We start from the raw sequence: 16,755 nt of genomic DNA on the forward strand, positions 1-16,755 counted from the left end.
TAATAGAGATAATCCACATAAAAATTATTTTGAGTCCTTCGTAATTTTTAGGAATTTAAAGTTATCCTGAGACCAAAATGTTTGAAAATCACTGCTATAATGTGATATCTTCAGTGACTATATGTAATGATCTATGCTTTTGAAAACGTATTTTTGTTTTATTTTTATGAATTACTCTTGCGTCCCTTGATCTGAACTAGCATATTTGTATATGTGTACATTTCAAAATTGCAGAATATTTTAAGCTAAGATTATTGAAAGTCAAAGGTTATTATGAGTGAGCAATATGTTTTCCATAGAATATTGAGAAAAAAGTAATATTTATAAATATGTTCATGTTATGGGGAGCTGTCTGTATAGTTAAACATTCGTGGCATAAAAGTAACTATTCCGTTGGTTTTAAAAATCAGAGAAAATCTTCAGTATATTTACTTAGAAAAGGCTTAAGAGCCCTAATAGTAAAAGCTGTTGTTCAGAATTATTACTTTGTACTTTAGTTTTTAACTTCAAACATGACTCTGTGTACCTAACTGTTGTTAGGACGGTTAGAGACACTGCTGCTCACGGTTCAGGCAGAGACCAGAGAGCATTTACGTGGGTTGTAATTCACTTGCAGTTTAACTTTTGGGTCAGCTGCTCCTGTCATAAATACCTAAGGAAGACTGTGGTGGGGAAGAAAAGTTTTAGATAAAAATCATACTCTGAAGAGACTGAAAGCGAAATTACGTAGTTTTCGCCTGTTGCACATATAATGTGTTTGGGAAGACGAAAACTGCCACAATGGAGCGTGCAAAGCAAAACTTGGGGAGAGCTCTGCTCTACTTCCCCTCCCCCCGCCTTTCCGGCGCTTTACCTCATTCTCCATCTAGAGCTGGATGGAGCTTTTTCACTTTATCCAGCCAGTGATTTCAAATGTATGCAACCTATTCTTGCCAGATGAAGAACATATTTCGTATTTTTGCTGCCAAGTCTGGGCTCCAAGATCCTGAGTCATACGCGCTTTCAGCCCTCTTGAGTTTCTTCCCACTTTATCAGTGGTTCCCCTGCAGCCTCACCAGTATGCCTTGTGCAGCCCTACTATGGTAGCGTCTTGCTTCTGTCTGTCCTGGGTGTGTATTTGCTAAGACATATTAGTACCTTGGCCCCTCACTATTAGTTCTTTTTTAAGCTTCTACAGTTTATGATGCTTTTGAATTTTTTTCTTGTTCTGGTTAAAATGTTATTTAAATTCACTCGTAAAATGTAATTTTCTCACATGTAACACTCATTTCCAATGTATCGGGATGGAATAAATATCAACACAAGGCACGTTTTTAATTCTGATAGGAACAGGCTTCAGAGTTTCTCACCAGTGTGGAGAGACAACTAAATTTGTCCCTATACAAACTTAGTTTCTTTTTATAATTCGAAATAACTGGTTTAAATACATTATGTTAAAACTTTTTCATTCAGCTGCCATTGAGACAAAAACAAGCAAATAGACAAATTACGTTTTGTAAACCAAAGAGGAAGTTCTGGACAGGAGAAGGGAAAGACTTGTGCGTCTACGACCACAGAGTGCTGTGTTTTCCAAAAAAGTCCTGAATTTTCTTTCTCCAGATCAGTCTCTTGAACTCAGGATACAAAAAAACAAAAAACAAAAAACAAAAAAAACAGACAGACAGACAGCTGTTGTACATCTCAGACTTTCGCGGTCTGAGTTGTGGAGCTCGCATCAGTGGAGCGGGGTGGGCACTCGCTGGGATTCAGGCGACTCGCATCCTAGTCCTTATTCTTCTCGTGAATTTGGGATTCTGGTCAAGCTACCTCAAACCCTTGGGCTTTAAGTTCCTTGTTGTGAAACTGAAGATTTGAACAACTGGGTTGTTGATTCTCAAAGTTGTGTGTTTTGACCTCTGGTCAGGAGGGGCGCCTCAGTGGCTTCGGGGGAGTCCAGAAGTCAGGGCGAGGCTGAGCAGCTGGGACTCTGCAAAGCCACCAGCTTTACCCTTCACCCTGCTGTCACCCCTCTGTTGCCTTGGCAATTGTGGGGTTTTTTTTAAAGTTACTTTAATACATTGTAGTTGTCTGTAAATTTTAATTTTAACGGAGGGTAGTTTGCAGTTTTTTAGAAAATTCTTGAAAAGCTCTGGTTTAGATGATGTCGAAGGTTTCTGAGGTCCTTTCTAGTTCCTCATTCTGTGATTCTGTGCACCTGTTCACTTATCTGCCTAAATCCTGCCTGCTAAGCTCTCTCGCCTTCTGTGGGGCCCACAAAAGAAGGCACCACCGTGTCTGTGTTAGTCCCGCATAACCAGCACAGGGCCTGACAAACCATAGGATTCAGTGAACGCTCATTACGTCAGTAAGTGAGCTCCTGCTTACCGAGCACCATTGTGTCTCTGAGAGAGAGAAGCAGCGGAGAGACCTTCACTCTGCAGGAGGAGGGGGTGGTGGTGTCACTTTGCCATCCCTGTTTCTGTGCCACGCTAAACCTGCATATGTGCTAGACCTTTGGTGCCTAAGTGACGTCTAAAAAAGTCCCTCCGGCCTGGTGTTACTGCTGGTGATCATTAAACTGTCATCTTGACATCTGACTAGATACAAAAAGGTGTTCTGTGGCTCCAGTTATGAGAAAGGCCAGCTCATTCTCCTCTTCCTTTGGTTTCCTAAACAGCCTCCTTTTCCGAGTCTGGCTTCTGGATTCTCGTGGCCTGGTCCACTTCCTGTCACCTGTCACCACTTCTTCCCAGCATCCGCGTCCTTGTTTCTGGTTGTACTCTGCATCCCCACCTTCCAGGGTGCTGGCCCTTGTGGCGTGCGAGCCTCTGTCCTGCCATTGTCTGTGCTCTGTGGGCCTCTGGCAGGGGGTGCTTTCCTGTGCTGTGGTCTGACGCCCTCACAGCCACTGGTGGCAGTGAAAATGCCCTTTCACTATTGAACGTGGTTCCGGAAAGAGGACCACTGTCCTAGCAGACAGCCCTTTTGTTCCCCCAGCCATTGCGCCCCAGACGTGTGGGGATGGAGGGTGGGCTGTTGCGGGAAGGCTGGGAGGCTGGGAGCCGAGGCCGAGGATCGGGGCAGACGGTCCCCGGAACTGCTCCAACTCCTGTTTTCTCCTCCCGCCTTAGCCCTTCAGGCAAGATGCTGAGGCATAGGCATGCTTGATTGCTCCTGTCAGTTGGGTCGAGCATCTCCCTGGTGACTATATTTCATGGCTCCGAACAGGCTTGCCTCTTCTCAGCGGTGTCGAAATCGTGGCATGGGCACAACAACGGGGGCCAAGAGACTGGGGCGGGCTCCATGTGGTATCTGGTATCTGTCATCTTCTGTAACACTTACGTTCTTCCTGTGGAGATGGCAGAAGCCAGCGTTTTTGTCTCTCATTTAATCCATCTGGCCTCTCCATGTTGTGTGTGTCTGTCTGGATCAAGATGGAGCTTTGTATTCTGGGACCCATTATCTCCGAGGCCCTACCTGTGCTCGACAGGTCAGGGCATCCACAATCTGCTCCCTCTTCTATGCAAATTACATACCCTGCCTGGCTCCCAGCAGGTGGCTTCTGCATCTCCCATAATAAATCAGTTTCTGTTGCTACCAAGAAAATACATGCAATAACATTGCTTTGTTTTCTTCTTGAAAAATATAGGGTCCCTTTTTTTTTTTCTGTTAAAAGTTGCCAAGTTATAAGTCTTCCTATCAATACAGAAACCACTTTTGTTGGGGTCCGGAGATAAAACATCATGAAACCATGTACTCTCTTATTAATTGTACCTATTGGTTTTAAGATAGATCTAGTTTATAATTTTGAATGTGAAAACCGTATGCCTTGAAAACAGACAACTTTGCCCCCTTTTTGTAGTTTTTTATCAGGATATAAGAAAAGACATGGCTCTAAAATGTACATACTTAGGTTCACCATACGAGATTTGAAGAAGGTAAATTTATGTTAGTAAATCAGCTAATATGGGTAAATTTTTTTGTTTATTAGTTATGAAACAGCATATTGGAGTTTTCTGCAGATATCTCAGATTTTCTATGGTCTGCCTTCTGCACACTGCTAGGCACTTTTCAGTACTATGGATTTGAGTGAAATACGTAAACTAGGTCTAATTTTATCTTGGCAAAACCCATTGGATCATAGAAAATGTACTGTGACAGAATTCAGGATATGGGTTTCAACGTCAAAATACTTTGTAAAAAGTTACTTATTTGTTTAATATAGATAATTGGATGTTCACCTGTAAAAAACTCTGTTCTGAAATGCTAGGAGTAGCCTGTCCTATCCTTTTAAGCCAACTTGTATACTTCAGTATCACCTGCCGTTTAAGAAAAGGAGCTTTGATTAATTTTTGGAAGTTTCTCAATACAGTATGGGTGTAAGCATGTGAAGCAGCCAAAGCTATTCCTCCCACTTCTTTTTGTAGGTGAATATTAACTTAAGCTGCAGGTATGATGAAAAGTCACATCTGAAGTGTTCGAATTATAGAATCCTCATTTTAAGCACTTTTTGATAAGGAAAGAGTATTTAAATAGTTGACCAAGAGCATACTTGGGAAACTGAATCATACTTCATGAATGCATACTTTCTGATTCATAGTCCTGTGATTTTTCTAGAATACTCAACTTCCAAATGGGAAAACCTCTACACTAAAACTACTTAAAAGTATTTAAGTGTGTATTTATGAGTTGTGGCACCTAAAATCTGATATTTAGGCTGTAAGTTCCTGGGGGCCATGGGGTGGTTCAACCCAGCGGATAAACCCATACTTAAGAAGTAATGTGGTTAAGGGCCATCGTAGTGCATATGTTACCATGGCACTGAAGGTTGGGGTACCCACGTAGCCTATGTGTACTTAGAGCAGAAAGGGAGGTAGTGGGGAGAAGGCTTCCCAGAAGAGGTATTAATGGAGGTGAGTGCCATTGCTTGAGCGGTCTTCACCTGGGCATGTAGCGAGCATGCGGAACATAAAGAGTGGGGACCTTCTCTGCATTGCCATTGTTTGATTAAGGTTGATGTGTAGAGTACAGGTGACAGCATAATGAAGAATGAGGTTTAAGATGAAAACAGAAGACAAATCACAGACAACTTTGTTTAAATTGTTTGTATTTTATACAAAGAATCTTAAAGAACCTTTGAAGAACTTCAAGTAAGCGTATGATTGCTGGGGTTGTAGGATAGGGGATGGTTATCAGGGACGGCATGGTGAGTGAGCAGTACCAGTGGCAGGAAACTCAGTTATATGTCGGTAATGCAGTAATCCAGGTGAGTAATGATGCTTGGCAGTGCCAAAGAAAAGGAAGAAACTGCTTTTACACGCTTAGCATCTCACACATAAAGATGGATGATGATGATGTGATTTTTCTCATTAGCACTTCCAGGCTCTGAAACTTAGAATCATCATCGTACTGTGTAATCACTCCATTACCAAGCTTTCTTAAATTTTCCCCATGAAGTCTACTAATTTCACTCCTTCTGTTCAACCTAGCCCAAATCCTCATTATTTAATATCTGAAGTTATTGTTAGGCTCTCCTGACTGGTCCTGCTGTCTCTAGATTTGCTGAGTAAGCCTGTAATCACATGCTTATTCTCAGAGTCCTTCAAGCCTCCCAGCTCATTCTTGCCCAGGCCATGTAATCTCCAGGAGGTGTATCTTCTTCCTCCCCCTGCCTGTGCCCCTACACTCTCATGGGTACATTAGACTGTCTTCTTCAGGAAACTTCTTCCCAAGCAATCTAGTCTTCCCTTGACTTTCTAAAGCCCCGATTATGTAGAATGTGTCTGAGACTTTTTAGTATAAAGCATTTTTTTTTTTTTTAACCTCAAGAAGTTTTGGTGGATTCCCGAGTAGGGACTGGCCTGATAGTTTAGAACACTGGCTTTTGGGGGACAGTGATTTTGATTTCTCAATATATAGCAAAATAGAGCATGACTAGCCATTCACTATTTTATCACATTTGCACATGTTGTTCTTTATTTTTGTTTTTGTATTTTTTCACTTAAAAGAGTCAGAACAGTGACCTGGAATCTCTTAACCTTGACACAGTAAGTAATATACTCTGTGGTGTTAAAACATTCAACGCCAAGCTCACTCCTTGATTAAAAGTGACATTTTTTAGTGGAAGTTCCAACAGTAGAGTGATGGGTGCTGCCATTTTGGTTGTGTAACCAATGCATCCAGGCTGTCAGAAGGAACACCTTCAACTTCACTCTACATTGTCTCCATGGACAGGAAGCAGTATCCATTGTGGACCATCATTTGAATATAAAAATCAATTAGATGCTGAAAGTTAATGTGCAAGGGTTCAGAAAATTGGGGGTATGACCCGCATTGTACTTGTTCTGAGCATTCTCTTGGGAATGGAAGGATAATGGAGGTAACATTCTACCAGCATCTTCAGGAGTATTTTATCTGTTTAATTTGGAGGGATGCATTAAAGAGAAGTTTAGAATATAAAGTAGAAGGGAAAAATGGTTTCTGATAATAAGTCTTCAGTTCTTTGGAAGAGTGATCTTAATTGTTTTTGCCCTTCTACCCAACTCTTCAACATAAACAGTTATTGTTTTTCTTTAATGAACTAAATATACTTTTAGAATAGAGTGTTTTTGGAATCATCTGTTCGACCTGTCCCCCAGTTGCTGAAACCACTTCTGTGATAGCGCATGGCAAATATCATGTGAGTTCTTCGTATCTTTCTCTCCTTTCATAATCAGACTCTTGGTTCTTCATCCTACCGGTTACTCCCAACCCACATTTTAGGGTAAAAGCTTCTTAATTCTTCATGTTTCATGTTTCGTGGCAGCTTTGTATTTTTTTTTTTTAACATTTTGAAAAAGCTGAGTTTTCCATTGCCAAGAGCTCATCATTCTAATGTTAAAAGTCAGAGTCCAGAAAAGCAGATCCTGTTATTCGACACCATCTGTATCACTAGCTGTTCATTTTCCACATCTTTCTTCTTTTCCAAAGTCAAAATATTCAACTAAAATAAGAAACAAAAATAATATTTATATCCCCAAAGTTCTTGAATCCTGCTTAGGACTTTGCAGTGTCCGGGAGTCCAGTCTTCATTAATTTTTATCACTTTTTTTTTTTTTAACCTAATATTAGTCAGTGGAAATTGGTAGGGGCCAGTGGATTTGCTAAGTCTAGTGAAATTTTCCAATTACTAATGTCTCATTTGAACTTACTAATTTTAAGTTTTAAGAAGATAAATTCCAAAGACTTAGTCATCCTGTATACAATTACTCCATTTAATTCTTTGTGTTCCAAAATAAATTGTAAATTACTCAAGAATAGGTGGTTCAATCATTAGGTATTTCTGATACCTTAGGGTAGTGCTTCATAAGTAGGGAACAATAAAGGATAGTTCTCCATATGATCGACTGTTCAATCATTCTGTCATTCACTCAACAAATATTTAATGATGCTTCTTTGAGCTGTGCCCTCAGAGGAAAGGACTTGTTTACTGGTGATTAAGAAGTAATATTATCGTTTTCTTTTTGGTTTCCCTGTTTATACCTATTGAACCATTCATTTAACTCTAGTATCAAGTCTGAACAAATCATTTAATTCTAGCAAAGTTGTCACAGCTACCCAGAATTACATTAACTGCTAACTCTTACACTTGTGATAGACTGTAGACCTTCCACAGCTGCTCTACTGTTTGAGTTACACAGTGTACCTATTAGGATGCTTTCAGCTACATTTAATGGAAAATCCAACTCAGACCGGCTGTAACCGTGAGGAGATGCACTGTCTTACATAGCTGAGCTCTGGAGTTGCGCAGCCTCAGGGACCATTGATTCCATAGACCGGCGGTGTTACCAAAGATCCACCATCTTCCTGCCCCTTTCGCTGCACTAGCCACAATTCAGCTTACCCGGAGGGTAATCGCAGAGCTCAGAGGCCTTTTGCTTTCTTGTCCATATGCAACAGAACAGAGTGAGCTATCTCCCCAAGCATGGAGCCTGTCTATGCAGGCTGGGGTGGGGGCATTCTCGGACTAGTAACACTGGACTATTAAATCAAGGGGCAGGCTCTCGTAGTTTGGTCTAATGCTGAATTCACCTGTTGGAGCTAGATTGTGTTCCTGAACACGGTCAGAGTTCCATTAGGAAGAAAGGGGGAAACGGACTGTAGATGAGCAACCAACAGAAATCATTAACAGTATCAACAGCAGCAATGGGGGAGAAAATGCTCTCAGGACCATGTGGTTTAGAGTCAAGTTTTGATCGGAAAATGTTTGTGGTAACTAGATAGAAGTATTTATTTATGGCAGGAGCTGCAGAACTTTGAGTTTCAATTGAAACCGAACGTCATTTCCTCCATAATCATTAACATATAGGTGCCCAATCTTTTCCAAACTTCTTGGTGACCCAGTCCTAACATGATACCTTGCAGAATTAAGTAGCTTAATTTGTAACATGGACTAGAATTTTAATTGGGCTGCATTTGCATCTGTTGAAAACATGGTAATTAGGTATGTTTTAATTGCAGAATGACGGCGCTGCACTAAAGAGAAATGCGCAGCTTCACGTTAAGCCTCCCGAAAGAGAAGCTGAAACGTGTCTGCCGTCCTAGGTAACCATGTGGGAAAGTTCCGTGCATAGAGCAGGCTAAAATAGGCAGAAGTGTTAGTCAAAAATAGAAATTTCTTTTTGTTTGGAAGGAGGTAATCATCTTTCTTTGTGTAGGTGATCTGCAAGAGGAAATCAAATAATCTGTAAAGATGAGCAAAATTAAAGAGAAAAAAATGTAAAACATAGCATGTAAATGGATCAACCTAAAAGTAAGTTTATGATTAGTTCTTGCATTGTAATTTATGGCGGGAACACAATCGATCAAGCCATTTACTGCTAATATGTTGCCAGATTTTTTTTTTGTATTTTCTTTCAGTTTGAGGAATAAAAGTATTTTATGTACCTTGTTATAAAGGTGGTATTAATGTACAAAGACTGGTTGTAAAACTTTAAAAAATAATTCACCAGTATTATCAGTGACCTTGACTATACGTATTTAAAACAGTTACACCTGTGTAGCCAATTTATTTAAGCTTCTGATAAGCACCATAATTCTGCATGGGGACAGGGTCAAGTGAGAGATTCTGACTTTTTTCTATCAAATAATCTTAGAGTTCAAAGTATATATCCTATGATACTCTAAAAGAACATCTTATGTTTGTACATATGAAGCCACATATTGCTAAATATTTTTAATTAGTTGGCATTCCAAGGGATTAGTTAAATCAGTACACCCCCAGAAGAGTTTCTGTGATAATGTATTATCTAAATTAGAATGTCCCGAATAAGCATAAAGAATTCTCAAACGTGCAAGTATCATTTTAAAACAGTCCACTTGCTTGGGGCAGGAGACGGAGCTAGGATTTTTGATTCTATAAAATGAGGTTACAAAACCCGAAGTTAATAAATAATTTAATACTAATTTTCTCTGTTTCACCCAATTTAGGAAATAAGTTGTATTACATACACCAGAAAATTATTGTGAATATGAAAAGAATTGGCAACAAATCTGACTTCAGCATATAGTCAGTTGTGAAGGCCCTGCCTTTATTCTGTTACCGAGCCAGGAGCAGACATATGCCCCTTGTACTTCTGCCAAAACTATTAGGCGGAAAACTAGCAGAACTGCTACTGATACTTCCATTCATGATTTATGATAATGGTTGCTGTGGAAGACTAAGTCATTTACATTTATTGAGCTCATTTTTTTGTTTATAGTTTCAGATATTGTAGAGGGTTCTAAAATCCATCAGACAACACGTATTGCACTAACAATAATCGCATAAAAAGATACCAGAAACTGATTAGAGCAAAACTAAGTACAGTGAGCCTTCCTGATGTTGTTGTAGTTGGGGTGTGGCTAGTTTTGTCAGGCTCGATTAGAGGACAGTAGATACTGTTCTGAAACTCGAGGAACAGTGATACCCAGAGACTGGAGAAGAATTTGGTTGGTTGGGATAAAGTCATGAGTCAGGTTTACCGGTAGTCTTTCATCTGCTGTCTGCGTCTGCCTGGCAGTCCTCATTTTAGAAATTTAGAGAATGGGAGGCAGACATGTCATCATTTCGTATGGGGAGTGCAGTAATTAAAGTTTGTACCAGGAGTTATGGAAGTATAGGTAAAAGGAGGTTTGCATGTTGGGAATTTTAGAAAATTCACTAGCATCCATTTATCTATCTTGAGCATACCAATAGACCCAGGTTTTATAGTTCCCGAGAACTTCTGAGAATTGCTTTATAATGATTCGGATGGTGATCTCAAAGATCAGGCCACACCTGTTTCCCAAAGGGTTGAAACAGCAGTTCGCTATCAGGTGGAGCACAGCCACGTTTACGGGTGTCGGGCAAGGTGCTTCAGCCCTGCGAAAGCTGTATTTGTATTCTCTCATGTGACTCACGTGTGAAAAGGCTACAGATAATTAGCATGTCTTTGGGCTAGTTGACCAGGATACTCTTTCACTGCTCTGCGTAGACCACAAAACAGTATAGCCTTAACTCAGCGTGTATTTGTAAGGCTAGTGATTTTCACTAGCAAAGCCCATCTGCAAGTTGTAACAGGCTTTCTTTGTCAAATCTGTATCATTCCTATTTGTATGTTAACTAACCGAGAAGAAAAAAAGCAAGTTTTTACAAATCTACCGCGTCCTTTGGAGCAGGAGTGGTTCACCATTAGATAACCCAGTGCAGAGGGAGGCAGACCTTTCTAAAGTCATTTCTGTGTTGCTAGCCGTTCCTAGAGTTTTGTGTACATTTGCTCTAGCTTCTTGAGCGATTTCATCAATATATGAGCCACAAGTCACGGCATTAAATGAATACATAGGATTGACAATAGCTTTCTGAAATACACTGCTGACCGCTGAAATTATCTTCTGGGCAAATTGCGTGGTGACTAGGTGATAGATTACCTCGATGTGTGTTGTGTGAAGCATGGAATTGAGCAATCACAGAGTTGATGAAAGAAGTGCATGAAGGTCTTGCTGAAGTACAACTGTATGGGACATAATACTAGAAAGAGCCCTGGACTGGGAGTATGCTGGCCCCAAACCTTTCTGTTTCCTCAGCGAGAAATGGAAGATGTCGGTCTAAGTGACCTCTGAAGTACCTTCCTGATTTAGGCATGGTGATGCCTTTATTCCTGAGCTGTGCGAAGGCATGACCTGCTGGCCTGAGAAATATGTTGGCTCATGTTTTTAACCAAGTGTGTCAACAAACAGAATTGTACACTTTATTTCGGCATTACGCTAAGTAGATGCTTTTTTTTTTTTTTTGAACTGTATTACTTTGAAGTGGTCATGCCATTACTGATAATCTTTTTCTCAGATTCGTGAGGGTTTAATAGCAGAACACTAAGATACTGAGATTGTTTTAACTGGTCTTATTATACTTTGATATTGTGTATTACTAACTCAAGTGTCCCTTGGTGGTGGAGAGGCAAGACTGAATTTCACTTGAAGATATGTTAACTTGACTTGGAGGTCAGTTCTTTGTGAAATGTTGGGAAAAGGCTCAACTGTTCTATTTGGTTCTTTGTTAGAAGAAGCTCAAAAACATTGATTCATGCTTTATTTGTTGATGCAGGAGACTAAAATGACCCCAGCAGTCAAGGGATAATCTGAAGCCCTGATCATTCTTATTCTATTTGGAAGAAAATCTTGGGCAACCAATCTCAGAAAAGATTTATGAGAGTGGCTGTTAATATGTACATTTATTGTTTCTTACTTAATATAGAAATTCTTAAAATTCTCTTGGTAGGTGGAAACCCACCCTAGTTACTTGTCATTCTTTCGAATCAAAAAGTTTGGGCTATTGAAGTGCCCTTGGACCATTTGCTTGCTGAGTGTTGGTTCAAAGAATAGAATATTGTTATCACTAAGTAGATCTTTTATCTGCAAACTTCAGGGGAGTGTGAGGTCATTGATTTACACATTTTCATGGTTTTATCCATCCTTGTTTCCTTGTCATTACGTAGATGAGTTATTTCGGATTGGAAGATACAGTAGCATTTGCTTATGATGTTGGCTTTATGTAATGACAGTATGAGGGAAAGTTACAGAGACTATAAAGTTCCAGTCCTCTGCGTGCAGAAATCACAAATGGACATATGTGGGAGCCTGAAGAAAGAGGTCCTTGTGCTGGTATTGGTGTGCTTACCAGTGAGTGGTGTAGTCGCACAAGTTTCTGAGGGGCTGGAGTAGATCTCCATGGTCCTGACCCACGAGGAAAGGAAGCACTTGAGGAGGGCCTGCTTGTTTTCTTTGCAGGTCCGTGCTGTGTGATAACGGCCTACTGGTCCCACCGGCAGTGCATGGCTGTATCAAGGAGGATGTTACCCCTAGTGAGTGAATCGACATCTGGCCAGGAAGCTGCTTCTCTCTACTGTTGACACATGATCCTCACATAGGAATACCCGTGTGCTTAGTAGTCATCATCACACATTCAATTCTAATTCTCCTTGAAAGTCAATAGCACAGGGGCTCCTCCCTGGCTCTGTCAGAAGAGCATGTGACTCTTGATCTCAGGGTCATGAGTTCAAGCCCCACATTAGATGTAGAGATTACTTAAATAAATAAAAACTTAAAAAAAAAAAAGTAAATAGCATTGCAATCCATGTTGCTAGCAGGACCAAACAACAGTAGAAAATGCGGGAAAGCAAAATCCGCACATATATTTTAGCCTCCTTTACTTTGTTCTTTCGGTTCACTGTATTCCTTATCCATTTATGTTTGCTTGTTTGTTTCCCTTCCAAGTGGAAGAAGACACAGAAGAAAGTTCAAGATCAGGGAGAGAGTCTGTATCCACAGCCAGTGATCAGCCTTCACATTCTCTGGAGAGGCACATGAATGGAAACCAAGAGAAAGGCGATAAGATGGATAGGAGAAAGGATAAAGCTGGCAAAGAGAAGAAGAAAGACCGAGACAAGGAGAAAGACAAAATGAAAGCCAAGAAGGGCATGCTGAAGGGCTTGGGAGACATGTTCAGGTAAGTCTTTACCAACCCAGAGCACATCATCCGTAGACACGTGAGTGTGAGGTTTACGTAGAATTCTACGAGCACAGACTTGAAAACGCTATCTTTGAGGTCAGCCAAAATGTTTTCTAATCTTCGGTCTCTGCTGTTGTACTTGTAATTTCTCAAGGATTTCACTGTAGTTCTTTCAGACGATTGGGGCAGCCTTAAAGATGCTATCTTGCCAGCCCCGTAAATAACCGTGAGAGGAAGGGAAGGACAAGTCTTCATGTTAGCTACGCATAGGAGTAAAAGCCCCATGGAGACAAAGGGCTATTAAAGCAGTGTTTGTTCTTTTGTGTGTGTGAACAATGGCTCATTATTTAAATTTAACATAGAGCTCAAGTTAGTAGTAGCATTTAAAGGTTCATTAATAACAAGTCTAATAAAAAATGTTACAAATAGAGCTTCAATTAAGCTGTGTTGATTAATTTAATACTTATTACTTCAGTCTGTAAAGATTTCATTAAACGTAGTCTCTGGCTGTTTCCTGACAGTTGTTTTTGTGTCCTTAAATTATACTCTGGGATTACTTAGCATATCGTTTTTTACAAATCATGGCTCCACAGTAAAAGTGACAAGTTGTTCAGAAGTTGCACTGAAACTCTCCCATAAATGTTCATCTAAGGTGATTTGTAATATTCAGGCATTTAATGTTAAATATAAAGATTGCTCGATTGTTCCCTAAATTAAACCCCTAAACATATCAAGATGATGGTTTCAAATTGAAAACATACAGCATAGCCACTTGACTCTTCAGAAAGTAGTTACCCTGTGTTAGGAATCCCTTGCTTTTAACTTTTTTTTAATTGCAAAATGTGAACGGGAGTTTTTATTTTCATGGAATTTCTTGATTTATGATCCTGAGGTTGACCTCAATAACTCAGGGAGTTAAAGATACGTCAGGACTGCAAAGTTGAGGGCTCGGGGCCCAGCCTGCAGGCCACACAACACAACAGCTGTGCTCTGTACGCGTCTGACTCTGTCGAGTCCATGCCAGAAGTAGACTAGGGACCCAGATAACACAAAGCCTGGTCTATCAGCGGTGTTAGCTTTCATTGAACTGCGGTGGGATTTCCACCTCTGATGCTTCAGAGCATTGGGATTTTCATAGTTTTGCATTCGAGTTTTTCTTGTTCGTGTACTACTCCTGAATGCTTTCTCAGCCAGATCGTCTTTCTTCATCATATGCCGTGTCCAAGAACACCTAAGGGATGAAATCGCTCTCATGGCCACTTTATTTCAGTTTCTGTGTTAGCCAGCGGGCTTTTCTTTCTGTGCAAGCTGGCACCTGCGTAACACACGACGTAAGGCCCTTGGCCATCAGTGAAAAGTTAAGGACTGTGTACGCTGTCTTCTTTAAATTAGAGGTTACGAGATGGGAGGATACCTTCCCAAGAGTTACGTATTCAACAAGCAGTGTGGTGTTGTTTCCAGGTGCCCTCCTGAAGTTGCACTGAAAGCCAGTGGCCTGTTAGTGTTCCTCCTTCATCAGCCAACATTTATCTGACAGATAGAGTGCTCTGTTCTTCTCATGGAATAAAAAAATAAGCAAATTTTCTGGTGTGTCTTTATAAAGTATGTTATAAATTATTTTCATTATCAGTTGTTTTTTTCTGTAATTTACAACTCCAGAGGCTTTATGGTAGAGTTCTTCCTTTTTCCTTTCGGGGGCCAGAGGTGTGGACAGTGTGGGGGACGTGTATGTTTCAGAGGGATCCTGAATTGTAACCCAACAACCACCTTGTTGCTCAGAGTTCTGTAAAATACTGTATGATGTTTTCTCTAGACCAAATTCTATAGATTATACCTGCACCCTGTAGTGAAAGCCAGCTTTGTAATAATTGTAATTGTAATTTCAAAGGCCTGAGTGTTTTTGAAAACTAACTTCTATGTTTAGATGCAGGGGCTAAAGGGTTTCTTTGTTTTTTCCCCCCTAAAAAAATTAGCTTGTATTCTCCCAGTGTTTAAGAGTAGCTATTAAAGAAAATCACTGACGTTCATACTTTTTTGGGAATATAGTATCAGTGGTTCGCTAGAATCAGCCCACTTTGGCTTTTGAGAGCCAGTTGCTCAATGTTTAGAAATTTTGCTAAACGGTTGTTAAACACAGCCATTACAAAAATTAAATAAGTTTTATAAAAATCAAAAGCAGTACTCAAAATTTACCAGTTCCTAATTATTTTATCACATTTTACCACGATCTCTGCTTTTGAGGTTATTTCCCCTCTTGCACTGGCACGGTGCTAACACTTTACGTGGGTGCACAAACACAGCTCTCGCCAGCTCTGCCTTTAAGACACAATGCTGCTGGTTGAATGTGAGCCATGTTGGAAGACCTTCCACCATGGAAGTGTATGAGTTCCACAAAACAGAGCCCCTTCTCCTAGGAGAACAACACGCCACCAAGTGAAGAATGTAAATCTATCGTAAGCAGAGTCTTAGTAACTTGTCTAGTTTTCTAGACAAGAAACTGTCATGGCTGACTTCCATCTGGTTGCAAACCACTGCCTCAGTCCTTTGGGAAATGGTTGAAGCTTGCCAAACACTTCTCCTTGAAAATGATCTGAGAATAATTTATTAAACATAAAATAAGCTTTTTGTCTGATTGACTCTTGGCTCTTAATCCTTCACACCATTATTTTATGTTCTTCGTATTGGAGAAGACTCTTAAAGTGTCGTTGGATTTTTCAAAACATTTTGTAACTACCTCTCATACTTACTGAGTCTCACTGTTTGAGACTAATACACTCTCAGGTTGATTCTTTTATGTTTTCTTTTTTTTTTTAGTAACATAGGGGAATATAGTCCGATTTAAAATTAGTCTCTTCCTTTCTTTTTATTCTCTTACGGAGAATAGCATGTGATTTCCTTAGCGGTGTAGCTTAGTCAAAATGTGTACGTACATATACATTCCTTAGAAGAGTTCGTAAGGAGGTTCGAGTGCGCTGCCCAGTGTGGGCCTGCAGTACAAAGCAGGGACGTGCGTGTCTGTGTGTGAACGTGTGCGTTTGTGCAGGTGTTGTTACGATCTTCTTTCTGTGTTCTGGTTCAGATAACAGAAAGGAAAAGCTAAGGGTCAGGGACATTAGATATTGGGAGTCTTAGCTTCCTGGGCATATGAGCTTTTTCTCTTTAGTCATTTGAGGAGGTAATAATATGTTTTCCTTTAAAAATAGGCTCATGGGCTCTCCTCCCCACCATCTCCCTTCACAGCGTCCCCCTCCCTTCCCCTGGAAACACACACAGTCTCTTCCTACCCCGATAGATTTGTCTGTGATTTGGGGTTCAATTCGAAGACGGCCAAATATACGGACCCTGTTTTTGAAAGGGCACCAGAGGAAAACCATGGAGCCTTATGTCATAAATATACCTAAATAAATAAATAAATAAAATAAAAATACCTATTTTTATTTATTGGTATATACAGATGACATGGTTTTCTATTTCACACATTGAATGGTAGTCACAAAGATGATTTAATTATTGATAAACAGCTCTAGGAAAGAATGTTTTGAGTCATACGAATCACTCTTCTGCTTATAAATTACGGGGTGTATGAAGTACAGAAGCTGTCTTAGCAAGTTTTAAATCACAAATTCAAATCCATAAGAAATCAAATAACAAATGTAAAGTGTTTCATGTGTGTATGAATTTCTCGTTGTATATACTAGGTCTTCTTTTGCACATAAGGAACTCCTATTGCCTTAATTAAAATGGCTTTGTAGCTAAGAAACCAGTGTGCTTAC

At 40.1% G+C, this 16,755-nt stretch overlaps 1 protein-coding gene across 14 annotated transcripts in view; it reads left to right on the forward strand.

Moving 5' to 3' along the window:
* Positions 1 to 16,755, forward strand: part of PARD3 (par-3 family cell polarity regulator) — a 633,307-nt gene that overhangs the window by 426,725 nt on the left and 189,827 nt on the right. For all 14 annotated transcript variants that reach the window (XM_040645256.1, XM_040645263.1, XM_040645257.1 and 11 more), the window contains one exon: positions 12,748 to 12,979. In XM_040645256.1, coding sequence (XP_040501190.1) covers positions 12,748 to 12,979 — 232 coding nt within the window. The remainder of the gene's footprint in view (positions 1 to 12,747; positions 12,980 to 16,755) is intronic.

Source organism: Ursus maritimus, unplaced genomic scaffold, assembly GCF_017311325.1.
Source record: "Ursus maritimus isolate PB19 unplaced genomic scaffold, ASM1731132v1 scaffold_31, whole genome shotgun sequence".
Lineage (NCBI taxonomy): Eukaryota > Metazoa > Chordata > Mammalia > Carnivora > Ursidae > Ursus > Ursus maritimus.